Here is a 14723-nt window from a genome sequence, read left to right on the forward strand (position 1 = left end):
ACTAACCCTAACCAGTACTAACCCTAACCATTAATAAATCAAATCAAATCAAATCAAATCAAATTTATTTATATAGCCCTTCGTACATCAGCTGATATCTCAAAGTGCTGTACAGAAACCCAGCCTAAAACCCCAAACAGCAAACAATGCAGGTGTAAAAGCACCACTAACCCTAACCAGTACTAACCCTAACTGTTGATACCACTCTCTCTAACCCCAGATCAACCATTCATACCACTAACCCTAACCAGTACTAACCCTAACCATTAATACCACTAACCCTAACTGCTGATACCATTCTCTCTAACCCCAGATGAACCATTCATACCACTAACCTTAACCTTAACTAACCCTAACTGCTGATACCATTCTCTCTAACCCCAGATGAACCATTCATACCACTAACCTTAACCTTAACTAACCCTAACTGCTGATACCATTCTCTCTAACCCCAGATGAACCATTCATACCACTAACCTTAACCTTAACTAACCCTAACTGCTGATACCATTCTCTCTAACCCCAGATCAACCATTCATCACACTAACCTTAACATTAACTAACCTTAACCTTAACTAACCCTAACTGCTGATACCATTCTCTCTAACCCCAGATGAACCATTCATACCACTAACCTTAACCTTAACTAACCCTAACTGCTGATACCATTCTCTCTAACCCCAGATCAACCATTCATCACACTAACCTTAACATTAACTAACCTTAACCTTAACTAACCCTAACTGCTGATACCATTCTCTCTAACCCCAGATCAACCATTCATTAACCCCAACCTTTATTAGCCCTAACCTTTCATACTACTAACTGTTGATACCACTCACTATACCCATAGAGGTCAAGCAGCATGATAATATAAGCAAAACAAAGACCACTTTGCTTTAATGCTAACTATAAATGCAGCATCACCATTCACTATAAGACCTCTGCCAGCAGCCAGCCTGCTGCTAATGGACTGAATATAAGCAAAACTAATGGACCGATACAGATGCTGTGGTGTATGATGTCACGCTACCTGCTAGCCATGGAAACACTCTGAATCAATCAGCAGACTACTGCAGTGGAACTAGCTAAAACTCTAACCCTCCTCCAGGGAACTATAGTTATAACTCTAACCCTCCTCCAGGGAACTATAGTTATAACTCTAACCCTCCTCCAGTGGAACTATAGTTATAACTCTAACCCTCCTCCAGGGAACTAGTTATAACTCTAACCCTCCTCCAGTGGAACTATAGTTATAACTCTAACCCTCTTCCATGGAACTAGTTATAACTCTAACCCTCCTCCAGTGGAACTATAGTTATAACTCTAACCCTCCTCCAGGGAACTATAGTTATAACTCTAACCCTCCTCCAGTGGCACTATAGTTATAACTCTAACCCTCCTCCAGTGGAACTATAGTTATAACTCTAACCCTCCTCCAGTGGAACTAGTTATAACTCTAACCCTCCTCCAGGGAACTATAGTTATAACTCTAACCCTCCTCCAGTGGAACTATAGTTATAACTCTAACCCTCCTCCAGTGGAACTATAGTTATAACTGTAACCCTCCTCCAGTGGAACTAGTTATAACTCTAACCCTCCTCCAGTGGAACTATAGTTATAACTCTAACCCTCCTCCAGGGAACTATAGTTATAACTCTAACCCTCCTCCAGTGGAACTATAGTTATAACTCTAACCCTCCTCCAGGGAACTATAGTTATAACTCTAACCCTCCTCCAGTGGAACTATAGTTATAACTCTAACCGTCCTCCAGTGGAACTATAGTTATAACTGTAACCCTCCTCCAGTGGAACTATAGTTATAACTCTAACCCTCCTCCAGGGAACTATAGTTATAACTCTAACCCTCCTCCAGTGGAACTAGTTATAACTCTAATCCTCCTCCAGGGAACTATAGTTATAACTCTAACCCTCCTCCAGGGAACTATAGTTATAACTCTAACCCTCCTCCAGGGAACTATAGTTATAACTCTAACCCTCCAGTGGTACTATAGTTATAACTCTAACCCTCCAGTGGTACTATAGTTATAACTCTAACCCTCCTCCAGGGAACTATAGTTATAACTCTAACCCTCCAGTGGTACTATAGTTATAACTCTAACCCTCCTCCAGGGAACTATAGTTATAACTCTGACCCTCCAGTGGTACTATAGTTATAACTCTAACCCTCCTCCAGGGAACTATAGTTATAACTCTAACCCGCCGACTGAGATGGCCGCCTCGCTTCGCGTTCCTAGGAAACTATGCAGTTTTTTGTTTTTTTACGTGTTATTTCTTACATTAGTACCCCAGGTCATCTTAGGTTTCATTACATACAGTCGAGAAGAACTACTGAATATAAGATCAGCGTCAACTCACCATCAGTACGACCAAGAATATGTTTTCGCGATGGATCCTGTGTTCTGCCTTACAAACAGGACAACGGAATGGATCGCATGCAGCGACCCAAGGAAACGACTCCGAAAAAGAGGGAAACGCGGCGGTGTTCTGGTCAGACTCCGAAAAAGGGCACATCGCGCACCACTTCCCAGTATTCTTCTTGCCAATGTCCAGTCTCTCGACAACAAGGTTGATGAAATCCGAGCAAGGGTGGCATTCCAGAGGGACATCAGAGACTGCAACGTTCTTTGCTTTACGGAGACATGGCTTACTGGGAAAACGCTATCCAGGGCGGTGCAGCCAACGGGTTTCTCCACGCATCGCACCGACAGAAACAAACATCTCTCTGGTAAGAAGAGTGGCGGGGGCGTATGCCTCATGACTAACGGGACATGGTGTGATGAAGGAAACATACAGGAACTCAAATCCTTCTGTTCACCTGATTTAGAATTCCTCACAATCAAATGTAGACCGCATTATCTTCCAAGAGAATTCTCTTCGTTTATAATCACAGCCGTATATATCCCCCCCAAGCAGACACATCGATGGCTCTGAACGAACTTTATTTAACTCTTTGCAAACTGGAAAACATTTATCCGGAGGCTGCATTCATTGTAGCTGGGGATTTTAACAAAGCCAATCTGAAAACAAGACTCCCTAAATTTTATCAGCATATCGATTGCGCAACCAGGGGTGGTAAAACCTTGGATCATTGTTACTCTAACTTCCGCGACGCATATAAGGCCCTGCCCCGCCCCCCTTTCGGAAAAGCTGACCACGACTCCATTTTGCTGATCCCTGCCTACAGGCAGAAATTAAAACAAGAGGCTCCCACGCTGAGGTCTGTCCAACGCTGGTCAGACCAAGCTGACTCTACACTCCAAGATTGCTTCCATCACGTGGACTGGGACATGTTTCGTATTGCGTCAGATGGGAATATTGACGAATACGCTGATTCGGTGTGCGAGTTCATTAGAACGTGCGTCGAAGATGTCGTTCCCATAGCAATGATAAAAACATTCCCTAACCAGAAACCGTGGATTGATGGCAGCATTCGCGTGAAACTGAAAGCGCGAACCACTGCTTTTAATCAGGGCAAGGTGTCTGGCAACATGACTGAATACAAACAGTGCAGCTATTCCCTCCGTAAGGCTATTAAACAAGCTAAGCGTCAGTACAGAGACAAAGTGGAATCTCAATTCAATGGCTCAGACATAAGAGGCATGTGGCAAGGTCTACAGTCAATCACGGACTACAAGATGAAATCCAGCCCAGTCACGGACCAGGATGTCTTGCTCCCAGGCAGACTAAATAACTTTTTTGCCCGCTTTGAGGACAATACAGTGCCACTGACACGGCCTGCAACGGAAACATGTGGTCTCTCCTTCACTGCAGCCGAGGTGAGTAAGACATTTAAACGTGTTAACCCTCGCAAGGCTGCAGGCCCAGACGGCATCCCCAGCCGCGCCCTCAGAGCATGCGCAGACCAGCTGGCCGGTGTGTTTACGGACATATTCAATCAATCCCTATACCAGTCTGCTGTTCCCACATGCTTCAAGAGGGCCACCATTGTTCCTGTTCCCAAGAAAGCTAAGGTAACTGAGCTAAACGACTACCGCCCCGTAGCACTCACTTCCGTCATCATGAAGTGCTTTGAGAGACTAGTACAAGCATTTCGCTACACTCGCATTAACATCTGCTAACCATGTGTATGTGACAAATAACATTTGATTTGATTTATAGTTATAACTCTAACCCTCCAGTGGAACTATAGTTATAACTCTAACCCTCCTCCAGTGGAACTATAGTTATAACTCTAACCCTCCTCCAGTGGAACTATAGTTATAACTCTAACCCTCCTCCAGTGGAACTAGTTATAACTCTAACCCTCCTCCAGTGGAACTATAGTTATAACTCTAACCCTCCTCCAGTGAATTATAGTTATAACTCTAACCCTCCTCCAGGGTACTATAGTTATAACTCTAACCCTCCTCCAGGGAACTATAGTTATAACTCTAACCCTCCTCCAGTGGAACTATAGTTATATCTCTAACACTCCTCCAGTGAACTATAGTTATAACTCTAACCCTTCTCCAGTGGAACTAGTTATAACTCTAACCCTCCTCCAGGGAACTATAGTTATAACTCTAACACTCCTCCAGTGAACTATAGTTATAACTCTAACCCTCCTCCAGGGAACTATAGTTATAACTCTAACCCTCCTCCAGGGAACTATAGTTATAACTCTAACCCTCCTCCAGTGGAACTATAGTTATAACTCTAACACTCCTCCAGTGAACTATAGTTATAACTCTAACCCTTCTCCAGTGGAACTAGTTATAACTCTAACCCTCCTCCAGGGAACTATAGTTATAACTCTAACACTCCTCCAGTGAACTATAGTTATAACTCTAACCCTTCTCCAGTGGAACTAGTTATAACTCTAACCCTCCTCCAGTGGAACTAGTTATAACTCTAACCCTCCTCCAGTGGAACTATAGTTATAACTCTAACCCTCCTCCAGTGGAACTAGTTATAACTCTAACCCTCCTCCAGGGAACTATAGTTATAACTGTAACCCTCCTCCAGTGGAACTATAGTTATAACTCTAACCCTCCTCCAGTGGAACTATAGTTATAACTCTAACCCTCCTCCAGGGAACTATAGTTATAACTCTAACCCTCCTCCAGTGGAACTATAGTTATAACTCTAACCCTCCAGTGGTACTATAGTTATAACTCTAACCCTCCTCCAGGGAACTATAGTTATAACTCTAACCCTCCTCCAGTGGAACTATAGTTATAACTCTAACCCTCCTCCAGTGGAACTATAGTTATAACTCTAACCCTCCTCCAGTGGAACTAGTTATAACTCTAACCCTCCTCCAGGGAACTATAGTTATAACTGTAACCCTCCTCCAGTGGAACTATAGTTATAACTCTAACCCTCCTCCAGTGGAACTAGTTATAACTCTAACCCTCCTCCAGTGGAACTAGTTATAACTCTAACCCTCCTCCAGTGGAACTATAGTTATAACTCTAACCCTCCTCCAGTGGAACTAGTTATAACTCTAACCCTCCTCCAGGGAACTATAGTTATAACTGTAACCCTCCTCCAGTGGAACTATAGTTATAACTCTAACCCTCCTCCAGTGGAACTATAGTTATAACTCTAACCCTCCTCAGGGAACTATAGTTATAACTCTAACCCTCCTCCAGTGGAACTATAGTTATAACTCTAACCCTCCTCCAGGGAACTATAGTTATAACTCTAACCCTCCTCCGGTGGAACTATAGTTATAACTCTAACCCTCCTCCAGGGAACTATAGTTATAACTCTAACCCTCCTCCAGTGGAACTATAGTTATAACTCTAATCCTCCTCCAGGGAACTATAGTTATAACTCTAACCCTCCTCCAGTGGAACTATAGTTATAACTCTAATCCTCCTCCAGTGGAACTATAGTTATAACTCTAACCCTTCTCCAGGGAACTATAGTTATACCTGTAACCCTCCTCCAGTGGAACTAGTTATAACTCTGTGTGTAGGGTGTAGTGTGTAGGGTATAGTGTGTAGTGCAAAGTGTAAAGTAGTGTCAAGGAGGACTGAGGTGATGTCTCTGTGTCCCTCTCTAATAGGGTTAGTAGTGTGTAGGGTTAGTAGTGTGTAGGGTGAAGTGTGTAGAGTGAAGTGTGTTGGGTGTAGTGTGTACCTTGGTAGTGATGTCTGGAGAAGCCCCTGGTCAAGGAGGACTGAGGTGATGTCTCTGTGTCCCTCTCTAATAGGGTTAGTAGTGTGTAGGGTGAAGTGTGTAGAGTGAAGTGTGTTGGGTGTAGTGTGTACCTTGGTAGTGATGTCTGGAGAAGCCCCTGGTCAAGGAGGACTGAGGAGACGTCTCTGTGTCCCTCTTTGGCAGCCAGGTGTAGGGGGTGTAGCCAGAGGTGGTAGTGGCGTCAGGACACGCCCCATTCTGCAGCAGATACAGCACGATGTCAGGCTTCCCAGACGACTGGAGATGTGGAGCGGGGTCTGGTTGTCCTGGAGACAGGGACAGAGGGTTAGAGGACAGACAGGAGACAAACATGAGCAAAGACACTTCAACAGACCACCAAAAAACATTTTTCTTAAGATCAACTGTGACAACAAGTCACAGTATATATAGTAATCCAACTGTAAATACTCCACATGGCTAAGAATACCTCATTTAAATATAATAACTCCACCAATAAGAATACCTCATTTAAATATAATAACTCCACCAATAAGAATACCTCATTTAAATATAATAACTCCACCAATAAGAATACCTCATTTAAATATAATAACTCCACCAATAAGAATACCTCATTTAAATATAATAACTCCACCAATAAGAATACCTCATTTAAATATAATAACTCCACCAATAAGAATACCTCATTTAAATATAATAACTCCACCAATAAGAATACCTCATTTAAATATAATAACTCCACCAATAAGAATACCTCATTTAAATATAATAACTCCACCAATAAGAATACCTCATTTAAATATAATAACTCCACCAATAAGAATACCTCATTTAAATATAATAACTCCACCAATAAGAATACCTCATTTAAATATAATAACTCCACCAATAAGAATACCTCATTTAAATATAATAACTCCACCAATAAGAATACCTCATTTAAATATAATAACTCCACCAATAAGAATACCTCATTTAAATATAATAACTCCACCAATAAGAATACCTCATTTAAATATAATAACTCCACCAATAAGAATACCTCATTTAAATATAATAACTCCACCAATAAGAATGCCTAATTTAAATATAATAACTCCACCAATAAGAATAGCTTATTTTAATATAATAACTCCACCAATAAGAATACCTCATTTAAATATAATAACTCCACCAATAAGAATACCTCATTTAAATATAATAACTCCACCAATAAGAATACCTTATGTTAATATAATAACTCCACCAATAAGAATACCTTATGTTAATATAATAACTCCACCAATAAGAATACCTTGAGAACAAGAACAAGTTCTCATTTACAACTGCGACCTGGCCAAGATAAAGCAAATAATTGCGACAGAAACAACAACACAGAGTTACACATGGAATAAATAAACATACAGTCAATAACACAATAGAAAAAAAAGAAAGTCTATATACAGTGTGTGCAAACGGCTTGAGGACAATAAATAGGCCATAGAACTACTAAAATTACTAGCTACACCAGTCGGGATTCTCTCCAGTCAGTATGAGGGTATTTCTCCAGTCAGTATGGGAGATTCTCTCCAGTCAGTATTGGGTTTGTCTCCAGTCAGTATGGGAGTTTTTCTCCAGTCAGTATTGGGTTTTTCTCCAGTCAGTATGGGAGATTCTCTCCAGTCAGTATTGGGTTTCTCTTCAGTCAGTATTGGGAGTTTTTCTCCAGTCAGTATGGGAGTTTTTCTCCAGTCAGTATGGGAGATTCTCTCCAGTCAGTATTGGGTTTCTCTCCAGTCAGTATGGGGGTTTTTCTACAGTCAGTATGGGGTTTTTCTCCAGTCAGTATGGGGGATTCTCTCCAGTCAGTATGGGGTTTTTCTCCAGTCAGTATGGGGATTCTCTCCAGTCAGTATTGGGATTCTCTCCAGTCAGTATGGGGTTTTTCTCCAGTCAGTATGAGGGATTCTCTCCAGTCAGTATGGGAGATTCTCTCCAGTCAATATTTGGGTTTTTCTCCAGTCAGTATGGGGTTTTTCTCCAGTCAGTATGGGGTTTTTCTCCAGTCAGTATGGGGTTTTTCTCCAGTCAGTATTGGGTTTTTCTCCAGTCAGTATGGGGTTTTTCTCCAGTCAGTATGGGGTTTTTCTCCAGTCAGTATGGGGTTTTTCTCCAGTCAGTATGGGGTTTTTCTCCAGTCAGTATGGGGGATTCTCTCCAGTCAGTATGGGGGATTCTCTCCAGTCAGTATTGGGTTTTTCTCCAGTCAGTATGGGAGTTTTTCTCCAGTCAGTATTGGGTTTTTCTCCAGTCAGTATGGGAGATTCTCTCCAGTCAGTATTGGGTTTTTCTCCAGTCAGTATGGGGTTTTTCTCCAGTCCTACCTTGGCCTTGACCTCCACTCTGGCTCCACTCTGAACCAGGTATTTGACCACGCCAGCCTGGCCGGCCCTCGCTGCCATGTGGAGCGCCGTCTCTCCCCTCTGGAACTCAGAGATACACACAGGTTAGAAATGTTACTTCACACACAGGTTAGAAATGTTACTTCACAAACAGGCTAGGTACCAGGGTTCTATCAAACACACAGGCTAGGTACCAGGGTTCTATCAAACACACAGGTTAGGTACCAGGGTTCTATCAAACACACAGGTTAGAAATGTTACTTCACAAACAGGTTAGAAATGTTACTTCACAAACAGGTTAGAAATGTTACTTCACAAACAGGTTAGAAATGTTACTTCACAAACAGGTTAGAAATGTTACTTCACAAACAGGCTAGAAATGTTACTTCACAAACAGGTTAGGTACCAGGGTTCTATCAAACACACGTTAGGTACCAGGGTTCTATCAAACACACAGGTTAGAAATGTTACTTCACAAACAGGTTAGGTACCAGGGTTCTATCAAACACACAGGTTAGAAATGTTACTTCACAAACAGGCTAGGTACCAGGGTTCTATCAAACACACAGGTTAGAAATGTTACTTCACAAACAGGTTAGGTACCAGGGTTCTATCAAACACACAGGTTAGAAATGTTACTTCACAAACAGGCTAGGTACCAGGGTTCTATCAAACACACAGGTTAGAAATGTTACTTCACAAACAGGCTAGGTACCAGGGTTCTATCAAACACACAGGTTAGAAATGTTACTTCACACACAGGCTAGGTACCAGGGTTCTATCAAACACACAGGTTAGAAATGTTACTTCACACACAGGCTAGGTACCAGGGTTCTATCAAACACACAGGTTAGAAATGTTACTTCACAAACATGTTAGAAATGTTACTTCACAAACAGGTTAGGTACCAGGGTTCTATCAAACACACGTTAGGTACCAGGGTTCTATCAAACACACAGGTTAGGTACCAGGGTTCTATCAAACACACAGGTTAGAAATGTTACTTCACAAACAGGTTAGGTACCAGGGTTCTATCAAACACACAGGTTAGAAATGTTACTTCACACACAGGTTAGGTACCAGGGTTCTATCAAACACACAGGTTAGAAATGTTACTTCACAAACAGGTTAGGTACCAGGGTTCTATCAAACACACAGGTTAGAAATGTTACTTCACAAACAGGTTAGGTACCAGGGTTCTATCAAACACACGTTAGGTACCAGGGTTCTATCAAACACACAGGTTAGAAATGTTACTTCACAAACAGGTTAGGTACCAGGGTTCTATCAAACACACGTTAGGTACCAGGGTTCTATCAAACACACAGGTTAGAAATGTTACTTCACAAACAGGTTAGGTACCAGGGTTCTATCAAACACACAGGTTAGAAATGTTACTTCACAAACAGGTTAGAAATGTTACTTCACAAACAGGTTAGAAATGTTACTTCACAAACAGGTTAGAAATGTTACTTCACAAACAGGTTAGAAATGTTACTTCACAAACAGGTTAGAAATGTTACTTCACAAACAGGTTAGAAATGTTACTTCACAAACAGGTTAGAAATGTTACTTCACAAACAGGTTAGAAATGTTACTTCACAAACAGGTTAGAAATGTTACTTCACAAACAGGTTAGAAATGTTACTTCACAAACAGGTTAGAAATGTTACTTCACAAACAGGCTAGAAATGTTACTTCACAAACAGGCTAGGTACCAGGGTTCTATCAAACACACAGGTTAGAAATGTTACTTCACAAACAGGCTAGGTACCAGGGTTCTATCAAACACACAGGTTAGAAATGTTACTTCACAAACAGGCTAGGTACCAGGGTTCTATCAAACACACAGGTTAGAAATGTTACTTCACAAACAGGCTAGGTACCAGGGTTCTATCAAACACACAGGTTAGAAATGTTACTTCACAAACAGGTTAGGTACCAGGGTTCTATCAAACACACAGGTTAGAAATGTTACTTCACAAACAGGTTAGGTACCAGGGTTCTATCAAACACACAGGCTAGGTACCAGGGTTCTATCAAACACACGTTAGGTACCAGGGTTCTATCAAACACACAGGTTAGAAATGTTACTTCACAAACAGGTTAGGTACCAGGGTTCTATCAAACACACAGGTTAGAAATGTTACTTCACAAACAGGCTAGGTACCAGGGTTCTATCAAACACACAGGTTAGAAATGTTACTTCACAAACAGGCTAGGTACCAGGGTTCTATCAAACACACAGGTTAGAAATGTTACTTCACAAACAGGTTAGGTACCAGGGTTCTATCAAACACACAGGTTAGAAATGTTACTTCACAAACAGGCTAGGTACCAGGGTTCTATCAAACACACAGGCTAGGTACCAGGGTTCTATCAAACACACAGGTTAGAAATGTTACTTCACAAACAGGCTAGGTACCATGGTTCTATCAAACACACATGTTAGAAATGTTACTTCACAAACAGGTTAGAAATGTTACTTCACAAACAGGTTAGAAATGTTACTTCACAAACAGGTTAGAAATGTTACTTCACAAACAGGTTAGGTACCAGGGTTCTATCAAACACACAGGTTAGAAATGTTACTTCACAAACAGGCTAGGTACCAGGGTTCTATCAAACACACAGGCTAGGTACCAGGGTTCTATCAAACACACAGGTTAGAAATGTTACTTCACAAACAGGCTAGGTACCAGGGTTCTATCAAACACACAGGTTAGAAATGTTACTTCACAAACAGGCTAGGTACCAGGGTTCTATCAAACACACAGGTTAGAAATGTTACTTCACAAACAGGTTAGGTACCAGGGTTCTATCAAACACACAGGTTAGAAATGTTACTTCACAAACAGGTTAGGTACCAGGGTTCTATCAAACACACAGGTTAGAAATGTTACTTCACAAACAGGTTAGGTACCAGGGTTCTATCAAACACACAGGTTAGGTACCAGGGTTCTATCAAACACACAGGTTAGAAATGTTACTTCACAAACAGGCTAGAAATGTTACTTCACAAACAGGTTAGAAATGTTACTTCACAAACAGGCTAGGTACCAGGGTTCTATCAAACACACAGGTTAGGTAACAGGGTTCTATCAAACACACAGGTTAGAAATGTTACTTCACAAACAGGTTAGAAATGTTACTTCACAAACAGGTTAGGAAGGGTTCTATCAAAACAGGTTAGGTAACAGGGTTCTATCAAACACACAGGTTAGGAAAGGGTTCTATCAAAACACAAGTTAGAAATGTTACTTCACAAACAGGCTAGGTACCAGGGTTCTATCAAACACACAGGTTAGAAATGTTACTTCACAAACAGGTTAGGTACCAGGGTTCTATCAAAACACAGGTTAGAAATGTTACATCACAAACAGGTTAGGTACCAGGGTTCTATCAAACACACAGGTTAGAAATGTTACTTCACAAACAGGTTAGGTACCAGGGTTCTATCAAACACACAGGTTAGGTACCAGGGTTCTATCAAACACACAGGTTAGGTACCAGGGTTCTATCAAACACACAGGTTAGAAATGTTACTTCACAAACAGGCTAGGTACCAGGGTTCTATCAAACACACAGGTTAGAAATGTTACTTCACAAACAGGCTAGGTACCAGGGTTCTATCAAACACACAGGCTAGGTACCAGGGTTCTATCAAACACACAGGTTAGAAATGTTACTTCACAAACAGGCTAGGTACCATGGTTCTATCAAACACACAGGTTAGAAATGTTACTTCACAAACAGGTTAGAAATGTTACTTCACAAACAGGTTAGGTTCTTCACAAACAGGTTAGAAATGTTACTTCACAAACAGGTTAGGTACCAGGGTTCTATCAAACACACAGGTTAGAAATGTTACTTCACAAACAGGTTAGGTACCAGGGTTCTATCAAACACACAGGCTAGGTACCAGGGTTCTATCAAACACACAGGTTAGAAATGTTACTTCACAAACAGGCTAGGTACCAGGGTTCTATCAAACACACAGGTTAGAAATGTTACTTCACAAACAGGCTAGGTACCAGGGTTCTATCAAACACACAGGTTAGAAATGTTACTTCACAAACAGGTTAGGTACCAGGGTTCTATCAAACACACAGGTTAGAAATGTTACTTCACAAACAGGTTAGGTACCAGGGTTCTATCAAACACACAGGTTAGAAATGTTACTTCACAAACAGGTTAGGTACCAGGGTTCTATCAAACACACAGGTTAGGTACCAGGGTTCTATCAAACACACAGGTTAGAAATGTTACTTCACAAACAGGCTAGGTTACTTCACAAACAGGTTAGAAATGTTACTTCACAAACAGGTTAGAAATGTTACTTCACAAACAGGCTAGGTACCAGGGTTCTATCAAACACACAGGTTAGGTAACAGGGTTCTATCAAACACACAGGTTAGAAATGTTACTTCACAAACAGGTTAGAAATGTTACTTCACAAACAGGCTAGGTACCAGGGTTCTATCAAACACACGTTAGGTAACAGGGTTCTATCAAACACAGAGGCTAGGTACCAGGGTTCTATCAAACACACAGGTTAGAAATGTTACTTCACAAACAGGCTAGGTACCAGGGTTCTATCAAACAACAGGTTAGAAATGTTACTTCACAAACAGGTTAGAAATGTTACTTCACAAACAGGTTAGGTACCAGGGTTCTATACGTTAGGTACCAGGGTTCTATCAAACACACAGGTTAGGTACCAGGGTTCTATCAAACACACAGGTTAGAAATGTTACTTCACAAACAGGTTAGGTACCAGGGTTCTATCAAACACACAGGTTAGAAATGTTACTTCACACACAGGTTAGGTACCAGGGTTCTATCAAACACACAGGTTAGAAATGTTACTTCACAAACAGGTTAGGTACCAGGGTTCTATCAAACACACAGGTTAGAAATGTTACTTCACAAACAGGTTAGGTACCAGGGTTCTATCAAACACACGTTAGGTACCAGGGTTCTATCAAACACACAGGTTAGAAATGTTACTTCACAAACAGGTTAGGTACCAGGGTTCTATCAAACACACGTTAGGTACCAGGGTTCTATCAAACACACAGGTTAGAAATGTTACTTCACAAACAGGTTAGAAATGTTACTTCACAAACAGGTTAGAAATGTTACTTCACAAACAGGTTAGAAATGTTACTTCACAAACAGGTTAGAAATGTTACTTCACAAACGGGTTAGAAATGTTACTTCACAAACAGGTTAGAAATGTTACTTCACAAACAGGTTAGAAATGTTACTTCACAAACAGGTTAGAAATGTTACTTCACAAACAGGTTAGAAATGTTACTTCACAAACAGGTTAGAAATGTTACTTCACAAACAGGCTAGAAATGTTACTTCACAAACAGGCTAGGTACCAGGGTTCTATCAAACACACAGGTTAGAAATGTTACTTCACAAACAGGCTAGGTACCAGGGTTCTATCAAACACACAGGTTAGAAATGTTACTTCACAAACAGGCTAGGTACCAGGGTTCTATCAAACACACAGGTTAGAAATGTTACTTCACAAACAGGCTAGGTACCAGGGTTCTATCAAACACACAGGTTAGAAATGTTACTTCACAAACAGGTTAGGTACCAGGGTTCTATCAAACACACAGGTTAGAAATGTTACTTCACAAACAGGTTAGGTACCAGGGTTCTATCAAACACACAGGTTAGAAATGTTACTTCACAAACAGGCTAGGTACCAGGGTTCTATCAAACACACAGGTTAGAAATGTTACTTCACAAACAGGCTAGGTACCAGGGTTCTATCAAACACACAGGTTAGAAATGTTACTTCACAAACAGGTTAGGTACCAGGGTTCTATCAAACACACAGGTTAGAAATGTTACTTCACAAACAGGCTAGGTACCAGGGTTCTATCAAACACACAGGCTAGGTACCAGGGTTCTATCAAACACACAGGTTAGAAATGTTACTTCACAAACAGGCTAGGTACCATGGTTCTATCAAACACACATGTTAGAAATGTTACTTCACAAACAGGTTAGAAATGTTACTTCACAAACAGGTTAGAAATGTTACTTCACAAACAGGTTAGAAATGTTACTTCACAAACAGGTTAGGTACCAGGGTTCTATCAAACACACAGGTTAGAAATGTTACTTCACAAACAGGCTAGGTACCAGGGTTCTATCAAACACACAGGCTAGGTACCAGGGTTCTAT

At 41.0% G+C, this 14723-nt stretch overlaps 1 protein-coding gene across 1 annotated transcript in view; it reads right to left on the minus strand.

The window, feature by feature from the left end:
* Positions 1–14723, minus strand: part of LOC124021430 (ankyrin-3-like) — a gene marked incomplete at its 3' end in the record, with an annotated part of 137611 nt that overhangs the window by 18116 nt on the left and 104772 nt on the right. Inside the window, exons 15-16 of the mRNA XM_046336618.1 lie at positions 8496–8594; positions 6383–6437 (exon numbers count right to left, since the gene is read on the minus strand). Of these exons, the coding sequence (XP_046192574.1) occupies positions 6383–6437; positions 8496–8594 (154 nt within the window). The remainder of the gene's footprint in view (positions 1–6382; positions 6438–8495; positions 8595–14723) is intronic.

Source organism: Oncorhynchus gorbuscha, unplaced genomic scaffold (assembly GCF_021184085.1).
Source record: "Oncorhynchus gorbuscha isolate QuinsamMale2020 ecotype Even-year unplaced genomic scaffold, OgorEven_v1.0 Un_scaffold_1110, whole genome shotgun sequence".
NCBI classification, from domain to species: Eukaryota; Metazoa; Chordata; class Actinopteri; order Salmoniformes; family Salmonidae; genus Oncorhynchus; species Oncorhynchus gorbuscha.